This window comes from Eurosta solidaginis, chromosome 2 (assembly GCF_040869045.1).
Source record: "Eurosta solidaginis isolate ZX-2024a chromosome 2, ASM4086904v1, whole genome shotgun sequence".
In the NCBI taxonomy this organism is placed as follows: domain Eukaryota; kingdom Metazoa; phylum Arthropoda; class Insecta; order Diptera; family Tephritidae; genus Eurosta; species Eurosta solidaginis.
Genome location: NC_090320.1, coordinates 195,570,365 through 195,596,033, shown reverse-complemented (window position 1 = coordinate 195,596,033; position 25,669 = coordinate 195,570,365). Strand labels below are relative to the sequence as shown.

The following is a 25,669-nucleotide window of genomic DNA, read 5'->3' as shown; positions in this document are numbered from 1 at the left end:
GTTATGGTCTACCCCTGTTGAAACATAAAGTTTCCTTGGACTCCCGTTAGAGATTATTGAGACAATTTGTGATCGGTCACACCTATTGGATGGGGCGAAGCACTGCTACAACAACAACAACAACGATAATGGCGTTTCCTCACAAGGTTAGAGGAAACGGTCATAGCTCGCGAGTACAGGAATCAAAAGCTGCTTTGAACGGCAATGCAATACAAAATCTGATCACGTCCCCACAGTCCTCTCACTACAGCGATGCGCCATTTTCATGACGTCTGAAAAGTCTATAAGGCATTCACGCCAAGCAGCATCGCTGCCCTCCCCTTCCGAGCCAAGCACTTGAATGTTTCGCCTTTTTCTTTGCTACGCCTAATTTTATTCAAGCGCCGTCTATTATTCAAGCCAAAGAGGATATATATCCTCTTTGCTCAAGCCAATTTATAAAAATAAATGTGCTGGCAATGATGGCAAGTGTCAATTTTAGCAAAGAGTGAAACAAAAGATCCGATTGCCGGCTATAATAGCGTAGCCGCTTCGTTCCCACTTATATTGCAAAAGTGAACGACAACAACAACGGCGAACGGCAGTAAAAGGAACAGTGTTGACAATTTAAGAAAGAGGAGGACGGTCGAATAAAAGGAAAATGAATGAGTGAAAAGCCAGAAGCAAAGAAAAAAATGAAAAAGCTGCCGATTGCTGAATGCTGTCTGCCTGAATTTTGATTATCAAATGAATAAAGAATTTTTGGAGATTTCCACATATGAATTTGCAACTAAAGAGTACATACAAACAGAATAAATAAAGAATTAAAAATAAAATTAATTTAACGACGGTCGCGAGAAGCAGTGATTCTTTCATCAAAGGCAAGTACGAAGTGGCGTGAAGAAAAATTTCAGTAGAAGCTGTATAGTAAAGATTACATTTGCACATATAGGGGTCTGATGTGTGTGTTTGGAAATAGCAGGGGGTGAGCTACTCTTTAGCAAAGTGGGGGTGAAGAGCCGCTTTGAAGGATATTAAGGGAAGAATATCAGGAAGTAATCCTCGAGTGTGAAATTCTCATATCAAGAACTCAGAATAACATTGAAAATATGCAAACTAAGCCCGTGCAAATGCAGTTTTTGCACAAATAAGTTGTCCACATGCAATCAAACGATCGTGGTGACGCACTCCACACTGTTTCAAGTACATATATGCTTTTGTAAAGATAACATAGTTTAGAGGAACAGCTTCCTTGGTCACGCCACTCGATTCGTGTTCGTAATTGATTTTTCATATGTGATTACAAGTTGGTTTTTTTATTTCAAGGTAATTGTAAACAGCAATTCGTCATCCATCCAAGAATGAAATTTGCTGTTTCTTTCTTTTGTTATTCATCATTTTTAAATTCCCAAAATGGCCGCTTAATCTACTTGCGCTCTCATACGCACAGACAACGTGTATAGGGTGGACCTTCTATTGGTCAATGCCCCGAAACAGAATTTGGTAGAGGCGAAGTTTGCTTGTATTTAAATTATTTATAATTTACCGGCTTTTGATCTGAAAAATAACTAAATGTGCGATAATTTGAGGTGTGACAATTACCTCATACACACTGTTGGAAAACAATTTAGTTGTTGTTGTAGCGATAGGAACACTCCCCGAAGGCCTTGGAGAGTGTTATCGATGTTAATGGTCCTTTGCCGAATGCAGAGCCGGTACGTTCCGGTAGCAAGCCCGACCATCTCGGGAACGATTTCTTATGACAACATGCGACCTTGGCCATACCGCCCTCCCACCGCTTAGGTCCATGAGGAGTTCGGGGTCGCCAGAGCCTCGGCTGTTAATGAAACAGGATTCGCCACGGATAGGTGAGGTTGACAATTGGGTTTGGAGAAGATATATATTGCGCTGGCAACCTGAAAGGGTTGCGCTACACAACCTTGAATTTGGTATTTTAGTCGCCTCTTACGATAGGCATACCTATCGCGGGTATATTCTGACCCCCTAACCCGATGGGGATAAGTCAAGGACTTTTGCTCATATGCTGTGTGGGCCGCCAAGCATCTGATTCAATTATTCCATGTGGCATTTAGAAATGGAAGGTGGGTATAACTCCCCGGAGGAAAGGCTTTGAAGAGATTTACAAGGTATAATAGAACAGCTGTCGCCTTGGCCGTCCTGATGTCACGTTTAAATTTTTCCCAAATTATTAAATAAAATTATAAATTAAAAATTGCTTCAAATAAATGTTTTCATACATTTAAAAGCAATGAGGGCAGTCCGCGCGTAATTCATACAAATAACGCCAACGTTTAAGAAAGTGCTGGCCAGTTGTTGTTGTTGTTGTAGCGATTAGGTTACTCCCCGAAGGCTTTGGGGAGTGTTATCGATGTGATGGTCCCTTGTCGGAGACAGATCCGATACGCGCCGGTAACAGCACCATTAAGGTGCTGTCCCGACCATCTCGGGAACGATTTATATGGCCACATTAAACCTTCCGGCCATCCCTCCCTCCCCACCCCCAAGTTCCATGAGGAGCTTGGGGTCGCCAGAGCCTCGTCTGTTAGTGAAACGGGATTCGCTGCTCGAAGGTGAGGTTGACAATTGGGTTGGAGAAGCTATATATTGCGCTACACAACCCCTTGAATCCCAGTGCTGGCCAGTCAGAATCATTTGTCAAATAATTGTCGAGCACCTTCAGGAAAATTGAAAAACGACACATGAGTTAGACAGGCATCGAGTCGACTTGTTGTTGTTGTTGTAGCAATGCTCGCCCCACCTAATAGCCGCGACCGATCACAAATTGTCATCAATATCCTCTAACGGGGGTCCAAGGAAACTTGCCGTTTCAACAGGGGTGGACCATAAGGAGAGGGGTGTTAGAGGCGTTGGTTCCACATTACAATTAAAGAGATGGTTGGTGTCATGTGGGGACACATTGCAAGGAGGGCATACATTTTGTATGTCGGGGTTGATTCTGGATAGGTAAGAGTTTAACCTGTTACAGTATCCAGAACGAAGTTGAGCAAGAGTGACACGCGTTTCCCTGGGGAGTATGCGTTCCTCTTCTGCGAGTTCTGGATATTTTTCTTCAAGTACTGGATTCACCGGGCAATTCCCGACATAAAGGTCCGACGCCTGTCTATGGAGTTCACCAAGGACCTGCTTGTGTTTTTCCGCTTCATACGGCTGGGTTCTCAGGTGCCGTATTTCCTCAAAATGCTCACGGAGATGACTCCTTAAACCCCTAGGCGGTGCTGGTTCGTCAATCAGATGTCTGTTGGGATGCCCAGGTTTCTGGGTATTCAACAGAAACTGTTTGGTCAGCATCTCATTTCTCTCCCTGATGGGGAGTATTCTCGCCTCATTATGCAGATGGTGTTCTGGGGACATAAGAAGACAGCCCGTGGCGATTCTGAGAGCAGTATTTTGGCAGGCCTGTAGTTTCTTCCAGTGGGTGGTTTTTAGGCTTGGCGACCATATGGGTGACGCGTAGCACGTAATCGGCTGGCTAATTGCTTTGTAAGTGGTCAAGAGCGTTTCTTTGTCCTTTCCCCAGGTACTGCCAGCAAGGGATTTGAGGATTTTATTACGGCTCTGAATTCTTGGAACAATTGCGGTTGCGTGCGCACCAAAATGTAGATCCTGATCAAACGTCACACCCAAGATTTTTGGGTGTAGGAAAGTCGGTAGCGTAGTGCCATCGACGTGGATGTTCAATATGGTCGACATTTGGGGCGTCCAAGTTGTAAATAAGGTCGCGGAAGATTTAGTCGGTGACAATGCCAGGTTTCGCGAGGCGAAAAAACTGGAGAGATCAGGGAGATAGCCGTTTATTTTATTGCATAGCTCATCGATCTCTGGGCCTGGGCCTGTGGCCATTATTGTGCAGTCATCGGCGTAGGAAACGATTGTGACTCCTTCCGGTGGTGAAGGTAGCTTAGATATGTAGAAATTAAACAAAAGCGGGGATAGGACACCACCCTATGGCACCCCTTGTTTAATTCTCCTTTGTTTTGATGTTTCGTTTCTGAATTGCACCGATGCCTGCCGACCACCCAGATAATTTGCGGTCCACCTTTTAAGACATGGGGGAAGGGTAGACCCTTCCAGGTCTTGCAGTAACGAGCCATGGTTGACCGTATCAAAAGCTTTTGATAGGTCTAACGCTACGAGTACTGTTCTATGGTGGGGATATTGATTCAAACTGCAATTTATCTGGGTGCTAATGACATTTAGCGCGGAGGTAGTGCTATGGAGTTTTCTGAAGCCATGCTGATGAGGGGCTAGCTGCAAATGTGCTTGGAAATAAGGGAGCAAAATGGCTTCAAGCGTCTTTGCCACTGGCGATAGGAGAGATATCGGACGATATGACTCACCTACGTTAGCTGGTTTCCCAGGCTTTAGTAGCGGGACCACCTTGGCCATTTTCCATTTCTCGGGTATGACAAAGGTGGAAAGAGACAGGTTGAAGACATGCGCTAAATATTTGAAACCCTCTTTCCCTAGGTTTTTAAGCATCGGTATGGCTATGCCGTCTGGGCCCACTGCTTTGGATGGTTTAGCGCGACCAATGGCGTCCTCAACCTCTCTAGCGGTGATGGTAATTGGTGACGCGCTGAGTTTGTGTTTATGTGCGTGTCTATTGGCTCTCCGTATATCTTTGTCGACCGTAGGATGCATTATATATTGTCGGCAGAAAGCGCTCGTGCATTTTTTCGCATCCGACAGCACCTTATCGCCAAAGGCGATGGAAACTTTGTCTTTGTGCTTAGTCGGATTCGATAGGGACTTTACGGTGGACCAAAGTCGACTTCAATCACTAAAGTTTTAGTGTCCCACTCCACAGATTTTAGTTGCGATTTATGAACTATTGCCAAACACTTGCTTCTTTTAAAAACTTACTTTGGATAGGTATTATATTTTGGGGCAAACTAGGCTTTCTTAGATTTCTGATATCTTCAATGAACAACAGAGAACAAATAAATTGACTACCATTTAAGATCCAGGCGTTTGAGAAAACAATCGGCTTTAGACTGCCACACTGGCAGCACTCCGTAAAATCTTGAAGGAGTGCTAAGGTCATTAAAAAGTTAATCAAGGGCGTTTACTTAGAAAATCATTGCTGTACAACTAGAGAGGGGGACTTATGACAGTATAATAACGAAATTTCGTTTAAGACCGTATTTCGAACGTCTCAGAACTTAGCATTCTTTCAACAATTTTTATATTAACATTATTCGAAAATAAATATCTTTATTTGAAATAGTGAATCTTTCTCTTTGGTAAATAGCACTAACGCATCGAACCATCATCCTTGGGATGGAGCGAGATTTTTTTTTATTTATTTATTTATTAGTCTACAAATTTAACGTTATTTAATCAGACTTATGCCCCGTTTTTCAGTGCGTTTTTAAAGTTGACTAGAGTTTAACCTTGCCACTTTGTTCGCTGTTCATCTCAGCTTAGGCGGCCAAACTGGCAGGGTTAAAGTCTAGTCAACTTTAACTGTAGTTTAAACTAGCACTGAAAAACCGGGCATAAATATAATTACGGATTACAGAAGCTTACATAGTGAGCAAAATTATATTCCAAAATATATATGTATATATATTATTAAATCAGTAGTCGGGATGGACTGTGATGCCGAGCAACGGACTTGATTATTAGTGCTGTCGGAATGGACGTGATTTCGAACAGCTGATTAATATTTAACACACAATAAGTAGGGCTGCGATGTGTGGAAGGTTGGAAGGGACGTGATTTCAAGCCACCCGCCCAAAGTAACTGGAGCTGGTGATAAGAGTAGGAGGAAGCACTGCTACAACAACAACAACAATAACAGTGGGCGGTTGGAAAGGACGTGATTCCAAGCCACCCACCCATATCACTTTGTATTTATTTATTTATTTATTAATCTACAGATTGACAAATCTTATGCTTATCAATCTAAATACAAAAAAATTTGCAAAAAAAAAAAATTTTAAGATACCAACACTAGTTCCTCGCTGCTAGACCTCTTCTTTGTAAACGACTCAGAGAAAGAACTTCAGCTGTACGATCAGCTGTCTGCTCCCAATTTTATAAGCTTTTATTTTCAGTTTCACTTGGCTGTTGTATGTAATGAAATCGTGCAAGTTAAATTTGATACACTTCCCGTTGTCCGATTGACGTGAAAATTTGCACACATGTATAACTCCGATGACAATGCAATATTACTTTGCGAGAATTCGATAAATTAATCGATACCAGAGTTATCGGTAAAGATTTGTATTCACAAGGGAATAAAAGCCTAAGTCCTCAAGAAAGCAGGTAACTTCGCTTTATATGTGTATGCAACAAACGTAGAAGGTTAGGCTGTTATTCCTTAATGTTGCATACTTTTCTGCGCACTTGACTTTGTTTTACAGATTTTTGGCGATCACGGTTGCCACTTTCGGTCCCTTTGAACCAAAAATGGTCCCTTCCAACCCCATTTGGTCCACTGGTCCATTTTCTTCAATTTTGGTCTTTTTTAGGCAGTTGCCCACGATTTTGGTACATTTCTTTCTTTTTCACTCAGGTAAAAATTCACAATATTGCCCAAAAAATTTGCAGCACATTCGTTAACCCACATATAATTTTGAATTTACTTGAATGGATTTCTCACCACAAAAAATTGCTCAGTCAATAAAAATGTACGAGAACAGTGACATTTCACCTAGGAAATAATTTAGGGGAGGCATTAAAAAGAAAAGTGTTGGCAATTCTGCGGTCACAAGGCTTAACAGCACCAGTACATTTTTGGCAAAATTTAGTTATTATCATGGTTGAATTCTCCTTATTCGATTTCATATTGTTTAAAAATTTTGTGAAGATCACTCCAATAATTAACGAGATATTAAGAAAGATCAAGTCAAATTTATTGCAGTTTGCATATGGAATAACAATCCTTAAAATGCTCTCCTGAAAAACGCAAAAAATGCACTTGTGCTGTTGCTAAAAAACTCTTGTTTAATATTTATAATAACAAGTAAGGAAGGTTAAGTTCGGGTGTAACCGAACATTACATACTCAGTTGAGAGCTGTGGTGACAACATAAGGGAAAATAACCATGTAGGAAAATGAACCGAGGGAAACCCTGGAATGTGTTTGTATGACATGTGTATCAAATGAAGGGCATTAAAGAGTATTTTATGAGGGAGTGGGCCATAGTTCTATAGGTGGACGCCATTTAGGGATATAGCCATAAAGGTGGATCAGGGTTGACTCTAGAATGCGTTTGTACGATATGGGTATCAAAAGGTATTAATGAGTATTTTAAAAGGGCGTGGACCTAAGTTCTATAGATGGACGCCTTTTCGAGATATCGCCGTAAAGATGGACCAGGGGTGACTCTAGAATGCGTTTGTACGATATGGGTATCAAATGAAAGGTGTTAATGAGCATTTTAAAAGGGAGTAATCCTTAGTTCCATAGGTGGACGCCGTTTCGAGATATCGCCATAAAGGTGGACCAGGGGTGACCCTAGAATTTGTTTGCACAATATGGGCATCAAACGAAAGTTGTTAATGAGTATTTTAAAAGGGAGTGGGCCTTAGTTCTATAGGTGGACGCCGTTTCGAGATATCGCCATAAAGGTGGGCCAGGGGTGACTCTAGAATTCGTTTGTGCAATATGGGTATCAAATGAAAGGTGTTAATGAGTATTTTAAAAGGGAGTAATCCTTAGTTCCATAGGTGGACGCCGTTTCGAGATATCGCCATAAAGGTGGACCAGGGGTGACCCTAGAATTTGTTTGTACAATATGGGTATCAAATAAAAGGTGTTAATGAGTATTTTTAAAAGGGAGTGGGCCTTCGTTCTATAGGTGTTCGCCTTTTCGAAATATCGCCATAAAGGTGGACCAGGGGTGACTCTAGAATGAGTTTGTACGATATGGGTATCAAATTAAAGGTATTAATGAGAGTTTTAAAAGGGAGTGGTGGTAGTTGTATATGTGAAGGCGTTTTCCAGATATCGACCAAAATGTGGACCAGGGTGACCCAGAACATCATCTGTTGGATACCGCTAATTTATTTATATATGTAATACCTGCCAAGATTTTAAGGGTATTTTATTTCGCCCTGCAGAACTTTTTCATTTTCTTCTACTTAATATGGTAGGTGTCACAACCATTTTATAAAGTTTTTTCTAAAGTTATATTTCGCGTCAATGAAACAATCCAATTACCTTACCATATTTCATCCCTTTTTTCGTATTTGGTATAGAATTATGGCATTTTTTTCATTTTTCGTAATTTTCGATATGGAAAAAGTGGGCGTGGTCATAGTCGGATTTCGTTCATTTTTCATACCAAGATAAAGTGAGTTCAGATAAGTACGTGAACTGAGTTTAGTAAAGATATATCGATTTTTGCTCAAGTTATCGTGTTAAAGGCCATGCGGAAGGACAGACGGACGACTGTGTATAAAAACTGGGCGTGGCATCAACCGATTTCGCCCATTTTCACAGAAAACAGTCAACGACATAAAATCTATGCCCCTAACAAATTTCAAAAGGATTGGTTAATTTTTGTTCGACTTATGGCGTTAAAAGTATCCTAGACAAATTAAATGAAAAAGGGCGGAGCCACGCCCATTTTTAAATTTTCTTTTATTTTTGTATTTTGTTGCACCATATCATTACTGGAGTTGAATCTTGACATAATTTACTTATATACTGTAAAGATATTAAATTTTTTGTTAAAATTTTACTTAAAAAAAAATTTTTTTTTTTTAAAGTGGGCGTGGTCCTTCTCCGATTTTGCTAATTTTTATTAAGCGTACATATAGTAATAAGAGTAACGTTCCTGCCAAATTTCATCATGATATCTTCAACGACTGCCAAATTACAGCTTGTAAAAGTTTTAAATTACCTTCTTTTAAAAGTGGGCGGTGCCACACCCATTGTCCAAAATTTTACTAATTTTCTATTTTGCGTCATAAGTTCAACTCATCTACCAAGCTTCGTCGCTTTATCGGTCTTTTGTAATGTATTATCGCACTTTTTCGGTTTTTCGAAATTTTCGATATCGAAAAAGTGGACGTGGTTATAGTCCGTTATCGTTCATTTTAAATAGCGATCTGAGATGAGTGCTCAGGAACCTACATACCAAATTTCATCAAGATACCTCAAAATTTACTCAAGTTATCGTGTTAACGGACGGACGGACGGACATGGCTCAATCAAATTTTTTTTCGATCCTGATTATTTTGATATATGGAAGCCTATATCTATCTCGATTCCTTTATATATGTACAACCAACCGTTATCCAATCAAACTTAATATACTCTGTGAGCTCTGCTCAACTGAGTATAATAATGACTAGATATTTCCATCGGTTATTAAACACTTAGTGAAAGATTTTTGTCACTAGTATAGCTAAAAGTATATATTTCAAATGCACTTGCGCCTCTAAGAAATTTGACAAGGCTTGCAACTGAAGAAGCGTGGAGTTTAATGAATGGAAAACTAAGTAAAAGAATGAAACTATTTTATTTTGTATTAAGTGTACTTGCCACTTACTTAATTCAAGCCTACCGAGAGATATTGAGAGTTTGTGAAGGCACGTCGATATTTAAATCTTTTTCACCCAGCACAAGAAATATTTTAACTGGAAGGCAGAACTACTTCTTGAAGGCGATAACTTTATAGATGTACAACGAATGCGATTAAAAAATTTTATTTTTATATTCAGCTTTCGAACAAATGCAAAAGAGATTTGATTTTGGAACAAATATTTTGTGTAAAATTATCCCCGTAGGTGCTAGCATTAACCCCTGATGCCAGGTATCAAAACTCACACTGAATCTAGGCTATGATATAAAGTTTAAACGTTAAGAGAAAAAGTAAGCATCTATAGAAATAGAACTAAAAAAATTGCTTAGTTTCATTTATGCTCTACTGAGTTTTCCACATAGTTCGACCAAATTTTTGAACCCTTCCTTACTAAAACTTAACTGCGCTATACATTTTATTTCATTGCAACCAACAACATAATGATGGAACTAAAAGCTTTGTGAGCAAATATAGGTTCACAACGTTAGGTTGGTGAACGACATACACCTATTCTAGAAATGTGAAAATATACCATGAACTACATTTTATTTTTGTTTGTTCCTTGAATTTAAGCAAAGTATTTATTATGTCCAGTAAAATTGTATATAGGAAGCCATGAAAACATCCTAAAGTTTTATATTTTACAACGAATACGACCTCCTTATATACCAATAAAATAAAACAAATATTTGTTCCTTTTTCGTTAATTTTGGTTCCCAAATGAAAACATGGTGTGGCAACCGTTTTGGCGATGGAACAGAGCAGAGATCTGCAATGAGTAGTTGTAAACTGAACGCGACATAGCCAAAGTCACAATGAAATATGATTTTAAGTTAGTTAACACTCGAATAGAAGAACTGGACTGTTCAAAGTTGACTTCGAAGAAATCTTGTAATGTTGATGCATTAAAAGAAATTGATAAAGATTACATAACTAATTTAAACAATATTTTGCCCTACTAAAAATTAAAAAAAATTCATATTTAAATTAAATTTAACAAAAAAGCTTTTCTAAGAACAAGCTTCTATTACTTGTTAAAAAAATAAATCCTTTACAGACAGCCGCTTAGCTGCCCTCCCTATCCCAACTGATGCCCGCCAAGGGGAGCGTGCCTTCCGTAAGGTCATTAAATCCGCCTCGGCACATTTCATTCCCGCCGGGAGAATTCCCGAAATCCGGCCCCACTTCCCGGCGGAGGCCGCAAACTTAGCGAGAGAACGTGACCTTATAAGACAGCTTGACCCAGGCGACCCCCAAATAAGGGATATAAACCAACGCATCAGATTGCTTGTAGCTGAACACAAGCGGGCGAAATGGGAGGAGCACCTAAGAGGTTGTAACCTCTCTACCGGTGTGGGTAAACTTTGGTCCACCGTAAAGTCCCTATCGAATCCGACTAAGCACAAAGACAAAGTTTCCATCGCCTTTGGCGACAAAGTGCTGTCGGACGCGGAAAAATGCGCGAGCGCTTTCTGCCGACAATATATAATGCATCCTACGGTCGACAAAGATAGACGGAGAGCCAATAGACGCGCACATAAACACAAATTCAGCGCGTCACCAATCACCATCACCGCTAAAGAGGTTGAGGACGCCATTGGTCGTGCTAAACCATCCAAAGCAGTGGGCCCAGACGGCATAGCCATGCCGATGCTTAAAAACCTAGGGAAAGAGGGGTTCAAATATTTAGCACATGTCTTCAATCTGTCTCTTTCCACCTTTGTCATACCTGAGAAATGGAAAATGGCCAAGGTGGTCCCGCTACTAAAGCCTGAGAAACCAGCTAACATAGGTGAGTCGTATCGTCCGATATCTCTCCTATCGCCAGTGGCAAAGACGCTTGAAGCCATTCTGCTCCCTTATTTCCAAGCAAATTTGCAGCTAGCCCCTCATCAGCATGGCTTCAGAAAACTCCATAGCACTACCACCGCGCTGATTGCCATTAGCACCCAGATAAATTGCGGTTTAAATCAATACCCCCACCATAGAACAGTAGCGCTAGACCTATCAAAAGCTTTTGATACGGTCAACCATGGCTCGTTACTGCAGGACCTGGAAGGGTCTACCCTTCCCCCATGTCCTAAAAGGTGGACCGCAAATTATCTGGGTGGTCGGCAGGCATCGGTGCAATTTAGAAACGAAACATCAAAACCAAGGAGAATTAAACATGGGGTGCCACAGGGTGGTGTCCTATCCCCACTTTTGTTTAATTTCTACATATCTAAGCTACCTTCACCACCGGAAGGAGTCACAATCGTTTCCTACGCCGATGACTGCACAATAATGGCCACAGGCCCAGGCCCAAAGATCGATGCGCTATGCAATAAAATAAACGGCTGCCTGCCTGATCTCTCCAGTTTTTTCGCCTCGCGAAACCTGGCATTATCACCGACTAAATCTTCCGCGACCTTATTTACAACATGGACGCCCCAAATGTCGACCATTTTGAACATCCACGTCGATGACACTACGCTACCGACTGTCCGACACCCCAAAATCTTGGGTGTGACGTTTGATCAGGATCTACATTTTGGTGAGCACACAGCCGCAATTGTTCCGAGAATTCAGAGCCGTAACAAAATCCTCAAATCCCTCGCTGGCAGTACTTGGGGTAAAGATAAAGAAACGCTCATGACTACATACAAAGCAATTAGCCAGCCGATTACGTTCTACGCGTCACCCATATGGTCGCCAAGCCTAAAAATCACCCACTGGAAGAAACTACAGGCCTGCCAAAATACTGCTCTCAGAATCGCCGCGGGCTGTCTTCTTATGTCCCCAGAACACTATCTGCATAATGAGGCGAGAATACTCCCCATCAGGGAGAGAAATGAGATGCTGACCAAACAGTTCCTGTTGAATACCCAGAAACCTGGGCATCCCAACAGACATCTGATTGATGAACCAGCACTGCCTAGGGCCTTAAGGTGTCATCTCCGTAAGCATTTTGAGGAAATACGGCACCTGAGAACCCAGCCGTATGAAGTGAAAAAACACAAGCAGGTCCTTGGTGAACTCCATAAACAGGCGTCGGACCTTTATGCCGGGAATTGCCCGGTGAATCCTGTACTTAACGAAAATTATCCAAAACTTGCGGAAGAGGAACGCATACTCCCCAGGGAAACGCGTGTCACTCTTGCTCAACTTCGTTCTGGATACTGTAACAGGTTAAACTCTTACCTATCCAGAATCAACCCTGACATACAAAATGTATGCCCCGCTTGCAATGTGTCCCCACATGACACCAACCATCTCTTCAATTGTAATGTGGAACCAACGCCTCTAACACCCCTTTCCTTATGGCCCACCCCTGTTGAAACGGCAAGTTTCCTTGGACTCCCGTTAGAGGATATTGATGACAATTTGTGATCGGTCGCGGCTATTAGGTGGGGCGAGCATTGCTACAACAACAACAACAACTTGTTAAAAAACGAACTAAAAAGTAAAATTAAAGAAAAAACTTTTAAAATTAAGCTTTTATTATTGGTTAATAAAATTGACTAAAAAGTAAAAAATAAATTGACTGTAAAGTAATATAACACTTTATAAGTTCATTGGAACCTTTAACGATAATTAGGCTTTTTCGTCTGCAACAAAAAAATTCCATATTGTACATAATTATATATTTTTAACATTAAAACTTTACACGTAAATTATTAAATCTTACAGTTTATATCACAGTCCTAATTGTTCTAATGAAAATTATTCTACCCGTAATCCTGCCCCATATAACCTATTTAATAAACTCTATCCTAACCACCTCTGTCTTTCCAAAATATTGGAAAGCTGTTAGTTATCCCTATTTCCAAACAAAACAAAGAGTACAGGCCGATAGCCATACTGCCTTTTCTTTCGAAGGTCGTTGAGCGCATCCTACATGGGCACGTAAATAAACTTTTACTGGACCATCAGTCTGGTTTCAGACCAAAAAGAAGCTGCACTACGGCACTTATTTCTGTGGTAGAAGATATACGGGAGCGCATAGATGATAACTTTACGGCTTTCCTAACCTTTCTTGACCACTCCAAAGCCTTTGATTCTGTTGACCATACCCTACTATGTAAAAAGCTGGAAAACATGTTTAATTTTTCCAGTCATGCAACCAACCTAATCAGATCTTATCGAGACGGCAGAACGCAGGCAGTATGTGTAGATAGTAGAAAGTCAAACTTGTTAGACGTTTCGCGGGGTGGACCCCAAGGGTCAATCCTCGGTCCTTTGTTATTTGTATTGTACATTACAAATACATACATACATACATACATACATACAATGACCTGCCTCGTGTCCTTAAATATTGTGACGTCCACATTTATGCTGACGATGTTCAATTGTATACGTGCTGTCCTGTCGATTGTATGAGTTTATGTATAAGTAATTTGAATCATGACCTTAGTCAAATAGGTGTATGGGCTTCTATGAACGGTTTATGTCTAGATCCTAGAAAGTCGAAGTGTATTGTCATCCGTAGAAAGCCGCTAGCTATAAATGGCTTAGACAATATTATGTTTGAAAATTCTGTTATAGAATATGTTGACACGGCAAGAAATCTTGGCATAGTTTTTAACAAAACATTGACCTGGAAAGACCATATCTTTAGTACCGTAGGAAAAGTGTACGGTATCCGCTACATATTCGACTACTTTTATCCAAAGCGTACTTAATACCTACGCTCCTCTACGGCTGCGAGATTTTCTCCAACTATGACGCTGTGAGTAAAAAGAAGCTTTATTCTGCCTACAATAACATTGCTAGATACGTTTACGGGCTGAATAGATTTGATCACTTTTCCTGTTATTCTGCAAAGTTGCTAGACATTTCTTTTGACAGCCTTTTAAATGTTAGAACACTTATTACCTTACATAAGATAATCTACACGAAGGAGCCTTATTAACTATATCAAAGGCTTCAATTTCTTCATTCTACGAGGACAATGGTTCTTGCACATGTTATTGCACGTATGCTAATTTCTGAACGACAATTTTGCGAAATTGTTGTTAGGAAAAATTTATAAAAAAAAAACCAATTAAAAACATTTATTTTAACATGCTAGTTTTGAAACAGTTATGAGTTCAAGGCAATGTTTGTTTATACTGTAAAGTGTGTCATAAGTATCAATATTATTGCAGTGATTATTGAAATCTTGACACAGACAACGAAGAGGTTCATGTCAAGAGTCCTAATGTAATTTATGTTCATAATCTAATTATTGATTTTGTTATTAACATAGTTATTATTTATTTACAGATCACTCGCACTACACGGCCAATTTGATCTCAGTAAAATTTTCCAGTAACTTGCTCCGAGATTATTTAACAAACACGATTTAAAACGAAACCGCTGGAATCATGTCGTCAACTTCGGCGGCCAGTGGAAGTAGTGGTACAGGTAGTGCAGGTTCAACAACGGTCGCTGCTGCCGCACCAAATGCCAGCAACAACATGAATGCAAGTAGTGGACGCGGACGCAACAGTAACACTGGAGGTAGTGGCAACGCTAATGCTAATAATTCAGGTGCTGGTAGCTCAAATGCAAATTCAAATAATGCTGCCAACACAACAGCTAACCCAGCAGCATCAGGTGCAGCAGGTATTGGAGGAGGCGTTAGTGAAGAGACACGTAAAGATCCCAAACCAAATCCAAAAATTTCCAAAGCATTGGGTACCTCAGCTAAGCGCATACAAAAGGAATTGGCCGAAATAACATTGGATCCCCCACCGAATTGTAGTGCCGGACCTAAAGGTGATAACCTTTATGAATGGGTTTCGACCATATTGGGACCGCCTGGCTCTGTGTATGAGGGTGGTGTATTCTTTTTGGATATACACTTTTCACCTGAATATCCATTCAAACCGCCTAAAGTAACATTTCGTACACGAATCTATCATTGCAATATAAATAGTCAGGGTGTAATTTGTTTGGATATTCTGAAAGATAATTGGTCACCTGCGTTGACCATATCAAAAGTCTTGCTGTCAATTTGTTCCCTGCTAACTGATTGTAATCCTGGTGAGTCTGCATGATAATTTAACAATTTTGGTGGTGTAGCTTCTTATGAGCTTCCTAGAGTGTTATAGATATTAGATCGAGGTTTGGTATATTCTATATATAACAGAAAAGACGAACATTCGATACTTATACATTTATACAGGTCATTGTAGTGCACGCACCAAATCCGCAGAGGATAAAATTTTGCAAAATTTAGGCGAGATGGCGGTAAAAGAAAAGAAAAGACACGTAGTGTCTCGACGTCCTAGCGGGAACGGCAAAATTAAGCCGAGCTAGCAATTCAGAAGAATCAATCTCGCCGATGACCAACTTATGGATGAACAACACCCCAAGTAGTATTCTACGGCTTTCTAGAGTAGGCAAATTGACGAGAAGGAGCCTACTTCTCTAAGGTGGAAGATGAATGCTAAAATCGCAATTAAGACCGCGAAGAGCAAATATTAAAAATATATTCTGCACCGACTCAATCCGCGTTATATGATTTTTGTGTCCAGGACACCAGACATACGAGCAATATTCAAGTACTGGTCGGACCTAGGAAGTGTCTAGGATCTTCGTGAGATAAGGATCGTTGAAACTCTTTGGCCCAATGTTTAATAAAGCCAAGTATTACCGTTGCTTTATTTACAATGGATGAAATATGCGTATTAAAATATAGGTTTGGGTCGAAAAGTACACCTAAATCACTAACTGCAGATAATCGCTCCAGAGTTGCATTTCGAGTATATAGAGTCAAAAATGGCTTTACTCGGAGAAAAGTCATAAGCTTACATTTTGAGCAGTTTAAAACGAGTAGGTTTGCTGTGCACCAGCTCTGAAATGAATCCAAGTCAACCTGAAGGAGGTTCCGACTAAACAAGTCCGAGGACGAGTATGTATGGCAAAGTTTTACATCATACGCATACATCAGAGCCCGGGAATGTTTTAAGTATTAGTGGTAGGTCATTTATGAAAACGGTAAAACGCAATGGATCCAGATGGCTACCCTGAGGTACGCCAGAGGTTACATTAATTATCTTACATGCAATATTGTTATAAAAAACGTTTTGAGTCCTGTTTATAAGGTAGCTTGCGAGCCATAATAATAATTCTGATTCTTATTTCAATTCCGAAAGGTGGAAGAGGATTTATATATATTTATTCATTTATTTATTTATTATTATAGCTTTTTTACGACTAAAACTTAAGTAAAACATTTAATTAATTGAAGAGATACTAAAATGGAGGCTGTCGGAATGCAGGGATTGCGATGACCACAATAACTGGCAGTACAGGCGTCCTTTTCGTAGGGTCGCTGGAAAGCCTGTGTTGCCAATCCTGCACCACACCCAGTCTCACGTTATAATTTATTTAGTTTTAATATTTTAAATATTGAAAAATTGAACCCCTGTCAGCTTAGTAACAAGAGCTTAACGGATAGTGCTGCTCAGTTCTGGAGTTTGGATAGAGCGTGTTTCCAATACTTTAACTTTAAATGTTGCATTTATCATTGTTTTTGGAATAACCTTAATTGCGATAATAACGCAACTAACGGTTTTAAACGACACTCTCCAGAGCCAACGTATGGAGGGTTGGTTGGAATGTATGTATTTGTTTCAGACAAGCCATTTTCAGTACGCCATGGCGCAGCTTGAGGCTTTCATAGCTCTGTATGGTGTTCGATCTTGAGAAAAGAATGAGTAGAAAAATATATTTGTGGGAGTATTTTACAGTGCTACAGCAAACTTTTTTAGAACGTTTTCAAAACTTCAACAGTTGTTATATTAGTAGAAAACTCATTCCAACATTTCAATCCCTTATAGAATATATTTTGCTTGTCCAGTTATGTTTTAAAAAATTTTAGTCTAATATTTGTTTTCCCTTACTGCATATGAGTGGGAAGTCCGTAAACAATACGTCTGCCGAAAAACAATCAACAAATTGTGTAAATAAATACAATTTAAAGTAAATACAAGGTTAAATTCCATAAGAATTAAATATAGTGCCCTGTACTGTGATACATGTTATAAAAAGCGTGTATTGACATTTCTCCGGCAGAATTTGTAAGTTTTTTAACTTCGTTATATACATACATAACTCTGTAATAGCGCCAAATAAATTCGCTTAAGTGAATAGCGACGTAAGCAAGTGCGCAAATACTTTTTATTCGTACAGTGTTCAGGGTTGCCACCCAGCTAACATATATTAAGGTGACCAGGTGCGTCAAAGTTGTTTTCGATATTGGATATGGTGTCTTCGCTTGGGTAATATGCCAAACATTACTCCTCCCGCAGCAAAACGTCGTCTAAGCAAGGGCTCCCCCGCCGCGAAAACACAAAAAGTTGATGGGGCTGCAGCTATCACCCTATCAGCAGTGTACAACACTCTGAAGGAATTCGAGTCGAAAGTGCATCAACAGACTGCCCAGTTGCGGCTTTTGGTAGAGGGCGTCTCGCAAATATTGGATGAAATGGAGAAACAAATAAATAAACGTATCGAAGAGGAGGTCTCGTTACTTACCACCACTCTGTCTGCCTCATCCACGCAGATTTCTTTGCTGACGGAGAGATTAGAAAAGTCTGAGTCCGAAATAGAAAATCTCAAAAAAGAGTTGGCAAAAGGACTTCAGCAAAAACTGACTGTTGATATCGCTGCTGATGCTGTCGCTTTTGGTGTCCCGTATAAGGAGGGCGAAAACCTAAAAAGTATTTTTAACGTGGTGTGCATGTCCATTGATTTTCAGTCACCGCAAATAAGGGACATTTTCCGCACCAGACCCTCACGTGCAGGCAACAACGGTGCGATTGTGATCAAGTTCCAATCGCCGCTGGATCGCAATCGTACTCTTCGTGCGTTTGGGGAGCACCGTAGGCGTATGAAAAGCGCTGTTTCTCTGGAACCCCTTGGTATCCAGGGAAACTTCCACCTATACGAGAGCCTTACCAAGGAACATAGGCTTTTACTACAAGCGGCTATCCAATTAAGGCGGCAGGGAAAGCTGCAGGCGGCATTCACGCTCCGTGGCTGCGTCTACGTTAGACATGGACGTGATACATCCGCACAGCCAACAAAAGTTACCAGTGAGGCTGATCTGGATCGATTTCGCCAACCTTAAGTTCGTATGCTTATTCGTTGTTTTTTGTTATGTAAAGATGGCGCAAATATTAATTTATTTTTTTCTTTTTCTTCGGCTTTGTCTATACCAGGCATGCTTAACGAACGAAACGATATCATTTCGTTACGATAATCAACGCTAATAAACGAAACGAAGTCACTTCGTTTCGTTTATTAACGTAAGATCGTCAAATTAACGTTAATTCGTTTCGTTTATTAGCGTTGATTATCGTAACGAAATGATATCGTTTTGTTCGTTAAGCATGCCTGGTCTATACCTTACTTTAAAGTTGCTTTTAATTCGATTGTACTCAGTGTTTGGAGATAGTAGAAATGCGAATAGCATTGCGAATAATAGCCTAGCTTTGCTTAATGTCCTATGCAGGCACCATAAAGGTTGCAACGTGGTGCACTTTAATGCTCGTAGTTTAAATGGTGAAAAGAAGGTTGTAGTCAGAGCGATATTTGAACAATTTAGTGTTGATTTCATTTGTGTTTCCGAGACTTGGTTTAAACCTGAAATACTTGATGGCCATTTTGACATAAAGGGATACGTACTCTATAGGATGGATAGAAAGGTAAAGAAAGGTGGCGGTGTTGCTATGTATTGTAAAAAACATCTCAAGTCGAGAATCATATCAAGTATAGCTGTTGGCGTCACTGAGAACTTGCTAGTTGAAGTGTCTAGTTCAATGTCCAAAGTCCTTTTTTCGTGCGTCTATAACCCTAATAAATGGTGTAACGTGAAGGAATATTTTACAATGTTGTCCTCGGTCGCAGTTGTTTACACTGATATAATTATCTGCGGAGATTTTAATGTTAATCTCTTATGTAGTGTTCCGTATACCTGCCGTTTGTTAGACGATGTTCCAAGTGTTGGTCTTGAAGTGGTTAATGTGTGCGTACCAACAAGGTATGGACAGAACTGCTGCCCCATCCTTCTTGACCAGCGCAATAAGCTTTATTCCCTCTGGAAGAAAACCCGAAGCGACGCAAATTGGCGTGCATACAAACTTACACGAAATGAGACCACAGCCTATATTAGGAGAGAAAAATGCAAATACTACAGTAAAATGTGGAATATATCGTTGCCTAATCATGTTTTGTGGCGTAATCTGAAAAAACTTCGTGTACATGTGAGTGAGAGTTCTGACTGTGCCCTTAATCCTGAAGATCTTAATGCAGCTTTTGTGAGCCAAGCTAACACGCCTTGTCTTAATACCTGTTTCCCAACCCCTCCCTTATATGTGGTTCCTGTTTGTCAGGTATTTGAGTTTACAGCTGTTTCGGAACTTGATGTGGAGAGATGCATAAATAAAATAAGGTCCAACGCAATCGGTCAGGACAATATGCCGCTCAAATTTGTTAAAATAATTGCCCCGTACATTCTTCCTACATTGACGCATATTATCAACCACAGTATTACTACCTCCTGCTTCCCTGATATGTGGAAGGTTGCCACGGTTATACCCATTGCAAAAACTAAGTTTACAGATTGTCCTAGTGACTTTCGGTCTATCAGCATTTTGCCAGCACTCTCGAAAGTCTTTGAGATATTATTGTCGGAACAAATTCAAGACCATGTTAGCAAACATAGTCTGCTATCACCATTCCAGTCAGGCTTCCGATCACAGTTGCTCCACGGCTATCATACAAATTTTAGACGACATCAGGGCACCCGTTGACAAAAACCAGTTGACCTTATTATGCCTACTTGACTTCTCAAAAGCCTTCGACCCTGTGAACCATGACCTGCTGTGCTTAAAATTAAAAAAATTATTTTGGTTTTGATGACTCCGCAGTGCGGCTCATGCGAAGTTATCTGACGGGTAGATCCCAGCTTGTCAAAGTCGGCTCCGAAACTTCAGGTCTAAAACCACTATTGACAGGGGTACCCCAAGGGTCTATCTTGGGTCCACTACTTTTTAGTATTTTTATTAATGACATATTTCATGCATGCCAGCATGCATATGCTGGTGATGTCCAACTATATTTGTCGGGAAATCATGTGGGGACAAATGATTTATGCTCAAGATTGAATAATGACTTAACATCCATATTTGAATGGGCTAGGAAAAATGACTTATGCATGAACAGTGAGAAATCATACGTGTTGCCTATATCTAAAAAACGAATAAGTTTCTCAAGTATTCCGCCCTTGCGAGTTGCCAGTAAATGTCTCAAACTCGTTTCAAAAGTTACTAATCTTGGTTTTGTTATTAACACGAAGCTGTCTTGTGATGATCATATAAATTCGGTGGTTAAGAAAGTATACAATATCTTAAGAAACTTACGAATGTCTGCTATTTATACTCCGGTCAATGTTAGAAGAAAACTTGCAATTCAATTGATTATGCTGATCATTTGCTACTCTAAGCTAGTGTACAGTAAACTGAGCTCCCAGTCTGCTCATAAAATTGATGTAGCATTTAATCATGTTACACGTTATGTATTCGGCTTAGCTAGATATAATCATATATCCAGCTGGAGAGCGCGTCTACTGGGCTGTGAAATCTTCGAAAATCTGAAAACTAGAAACAGCATTTTCCTTTGTCAACTTATCATGTATAAGGAGCCTAGTTACCTATATGGTAAGCTAATATTCCCCACGTCTGCTCGCATCAACCACCTAATAGTACCAACTTATAACTATCTAACATCTGGACGGCTATTCTTTGTCAATGCTATTCGCCTATGGAACTCTATTCCAGTATCCATTCGTAGTAGTCTAAATAAAAGCAACTTTAAAAATGTTCTTTATGCTCATTTTAGTTGAAACCATTATACTTCTTGAGTTTTCGCCATCAATATGTATGAGTGTAAACAATGGTTTGTTATTGAATTTAATTATTTGTTTATTTAAGATACTAGTAAATTAAGATACTTCTCTATGTTTAATATGATAATTTAACCTACATAACCCTCTGTTATTACTTTTGTTATTTTTTACATTGCGATTTATCTTTTTGTTGTACTATAAAATATCCTAGATCTTATTGTACTAATACTATTTTTGCAATAAATGATGATGATGATATGTAAGTTTGTCACTAATTACAGTTCTAGTAGATACATAAGTGTGGAGATGGGTTAAAGGTTGACTTGGTAGACTAACTAAAAGTGAACTAATCCTTTTGGTGAAGTAAATAAATCATTAAGTTGTATGTCTACTCTTTCAGAAGATACTTGCCCTCAGTTTCAACATTAGTTTAGCTAGGTTTAGTTTGTCGGCGGCTTTATGCTAGGTTGGCCCTGGTCTCTGGGTCTATTTGGGATATGTTTAGAATAAGTTAATCATTGGTAAGGGGCGAAAAGCTATACATATCTAGAAATATCCCAAGAAGTTTCACGTCCACCACATGCATATTTCACAACCATTAAACAATCTACTAATTAATGCCTTTTCCGTAAATAGCGGATCCATTGGTTGGCAGCATCGCCACACAATATTTGCAGAATCGAGAGGAGCATGATAGAATCGCACGACTTTGGACAAAAAGGTTTGCCCAATTATCTAGACAACATCAAATGAAGTTTGTAAACGAATTGAAATCTAAATTTTTTACAGATACGCAACATGATTTCCTAAAGTTGTAGGTCCCGTCATTTATATAAAATGTAATAACAACAACAACAGCGACAAAATAAACCATATAAAATATAATACTTACGGCAGAGAAATTTTGAAACGAATTGCAAACATAATGCAAGTAAACGATAATGATTATGATAATGATAATGGTAAAACTTATTATTTTAAAAGGAAATTGTCTCCTAGCTATATGTATAACACTATATAATATATATTAGTAATTAATTATAAAAAAAACCAAAATAATATAAAATCAACAAAAAATTTAAAAATCAAATAACCAAGCAGATATTGAGTTATTTATCAAGCAAACAAAAATAGCAGTTTTCATAAAGAAAAGAACAACAAAAGCTAGCTTCCTAAATTGGCGAAGTAGAAAAGCGAAAATAAATTTACAAAAAAAAACATAATAAATATATAAAGTAAAATTACATGTAATTAATGTTTTCTTCTTTCTTTTATGTGAGAAAATAACAAAAAGAACCAAACCTTTGCATAAATAATTGCGCACTTCAATATTTAAGTCATAAACTTGAAAGCTGATGCGATGTTAATATATGTATGTAACAAAGTAATTACAAAGCAGATAATTATAACTTCATATAAAACTAAACAAAATAATATAAGAAAACAAAACAAACAACCACAAGTTATGATAACCCAAGAGCTGATAAATCTGTTCGATTAATTGTATTTTAGCAACCGGAACTGAGAAGCAGGTGACAAGTCCTTGTCTTTAAAATTGTAAACATAATCGTGAGCCTCAAATAAAAATTATGGTAAAAAAACTTGTATGTTAAATTTAATGCATTACGTCTGTGTAAACAAAGAAGTGTGTAGTTTATCTGGAAGGCGTTCTTTCCTTTTCTTAATTCGAAAATAGGTTTTAGTCGGGGATTTGAAGAGGTTGTGCATTGCAATTTATAGCTTTCCAACCAAATTGTCAAACTAGGTTAGGTTAGGTTGCAAGGGCTGAGCTGGACACAATGGTAACAGCTCACTACTTAGGCCACCAATGGGCCCATTGTAATACCCTATACGGTCTCAAAGAGGACCCCTACCCTGCCTAAAGCGGGTCAAACCACCTCGTGGAAATTATAAATTTTGCTAGAACCTTTACTTCATAGCTGGAGACCTCAGCGAGACCATGTAGAAAAGGTTTACCAAGGATGGCCAACCTACGCCTACTAAGCGCTGTACAATGACAGAGAAGGTGCTGGACAGTCTCTTCCTCTTCTGTACATCTGCAGCAGCGACAATAGTCGAAGGTCGTTGCCCCCATTCTAGCACCATGCGTGCCTATTAAATAATGCCCTGTAAGAACCCTTATCAGGGACGATAGAACTGATTTGTTTAAAATCAGAAGCACTCCTGTGCGCCCCTTGTCATATGAAGGCCAGGTTTGCCTGGATGTCTCACACGATGATATGGCTGTCCATAGTCCATTTGCAATTCTTAGTGGCCATGGGTATACCTACCTAATCATTTCCCGGAAGGATATGGTCGGTGGTGCCTCTTCTGGTCAGCTCGTCTGCTCTGCAATTGCCTTCAATATCCCTGTGCCCATTGTAAATTTTACCAAGTAGCGCAACTAACAGCTGATCGATGAAAATTCGCACATTCACACGCACAGTTCTCGACTCAGTTTCAAAAAAAACTTTAGATTATTTAATTCAAATTTTAAAGTGGGATAATCCTTACAAATTTATGTATACAGAATATATATGGCGTTTTTGTTGTTATTAAATCAATAGTTTGATTTATATTAAATCTTTTATCATTTTCTTTTTTAACTTTGAAAAAACTCCGAACACCATTCCTTCATTTTATGACATTCGACTGCCTAGTCCACTGCCTTCCACTCTATTCGCAACATAACCTCTACTTAAGCTGCCAAACTATAAAGTAAACAATGCCTGTGCCCAGGTACCCATATAAGGCTGATACTGAAGTGCTGAGCCATCTCGTTAAGAGATCTGCGGCATTCAGTGACCGACTTTGCGTTGTTGACGAATGAGTCCAGGGCCTTCAATGCGACCTGGCTGTCTGAGAAAATAAACACCCGTTTACCATCCTTAGGCATAGACCCGAGATGGTTCACAGCCCTGTGTATTGCCAGCATTTCCGCTTGGTAAACACTACAGTGATCTGGTAGACGAAAAGAGACCTCTAGACCCAGATCCGGCGAAAAAAGGCCTGCTCCCACCTTTCTGTCAAGCTTAGAACCATCCGTGAATATGTTGATGGCACCCGGTACCGTATGTTGTCTGGTTCGCATCGGTATTGGGACTGGGGCGTAAGCAGATTGTATATAAACTCCACCAGGCACGCGTCCACCACCAGATCGGTCAGCGCCGAGGTGATGGCCTTCGGGAGAACGTTGTTGAAGGCACCCGCTATATCTAGAAATGCCACCAATGTGTATTCCTTGAAGTCTAGTGACATTTCGATAACGGATACCAGTGAGTGCAAGGCTGTGTTAGTTGACCTGCCCTTAGCATAGACATGCTGAGCTTGAAGACACGCCCGCACTTGTTGGGAAGTGTGTATTAGGGTGGTCCATCTTTAAGGTAAAAAATATATTTTTTTTTAATTCCTTGCCTCCACCCCACAGAAATGTTTCATTGCGCTAAAAGTAATTTGTGCAAAATTTGGGATAAATTGGATAACTCTAACTCGTGCCGCAGGCAGGTCAAACATTTTATATGACGCCACTGAGTGGTTTATGCAAATAAACTAGTAAGCGTCAATTTATCGCCAAAGCGTCTGTTACCCAAAAAACGTAAGGACGTACGTACATACGTACGCACGTACGCGTACAAGTTTGAGTGATTTTTGTGGCAATTTAGAAATCAGCTGTTTTCTTTTGTTTTGCTTTGTATACATTTAGAACAATGTTTCCATTGATTCGTTAGCATGCAAACGTCCATTTTCGGTTCAGTTTTTCACATCGTAAAAGGTGGAAACTAATATAAAATATATCTAGCTAGTTCATTTATCTATAATTTATAACTTTTTATATACATTTTTCGTTAATTTATTAAAATTAGAAAAATATATTATATATTTTCTGTTATAACTGCAAACGGACCATACTCAGCATATAAAAATGTCAATAGGCAACTCTGTCGCTTGAGAGAGCAATCAGCTGACACGTCTCTCGCGGTGTTTTTTCTCGCTTTTATATTATAAGATAATCAGCCCGATTCTAAACAAAGATTCCGTGCGTGTTGTTTCCCTTCTCCCCTTCCTCGTATTCTAAATAAAGATTTCTTGTGAGTTTTTTCACTTCTCCCTTTCCTCCTACTCTGAACACTGTTCGAAAAAGAGGAAACCCGTTATGGGAGAAAATGAGTTTTTTCATTAGTTAATTTAAAGGGAATGCATCAAAATAGTTTAAGGAAATTCGTTCTTTT

At 39.4% G+C, this 25,669-nt stretch overlaps 2 protein-coding genes across 4 annotated transcripts in view; one reads left to right on the top strand and one right to left on the bottom strand.

The window, feature by feature from the left end:
- The window catches only part of LOC137240467 (succinate--CoA ligase [ADP/GDP-forming] subunit alpha, mitochondrial-like), a 203,558-nt gene that overhangs the window by 67,021 nt on the left and 110,868 nt on the right, over positions 1-25,669 (bottom strand). The gene's annotated exons all lie outside the window — the stretch shown is intronic.
- Positions 618-22,533, top strand: Ubc2 (ubiquitin conjugating enzyme 2). 3 transcript variants are annotated; one of them, XM_067766758.1, is made up of 4 exons: positions 618-864; positions 14,807-15,568; positions 22,077-22,161; positions 22,230-22,533. In XM_067766758.1, the coding sequence occupies exons 2-4, from the start codon at positions 14,908-14,910 to the stop codon at positions 22,240-22,242; spliced, it is 759 nt and encodes a 252-aa protein (XP_067622859.1). In that variant the 5' UTR covers positions 618-864; positions 14,807-14,907; the 3' UTR covers positions 22,243-22,533. The 3 variants fall into 3 exon arrangements, with proteins under 3 accessions (XP_067622859.1, XP_067622858.1, XP_067622860.1); XM_067766757.1 differs by having other exon boundaries at positions 619-860; XM_067766759.1 differs by lacking the exon at positions 618-864 and adding an exon at positions 958-1,305.

Excerpts from the sequence above, each read along its gene's own strand:
- Ubc2 (XM_067766758.1), top strand. The coding sequence starts at position 14,908 with ATGTCGTCAACTTCGGCGGCCAGTGGAAGTAGTGGTACAGGTAGTGCA. Across the intron at positions 15,569-22,076 it reads GCTAACTGATTGTAATCCTG|CGGATCCATTGGTTGGCAGC; the intron begins GTGAGTCTGCAT and ends TTCCGTAAATAG.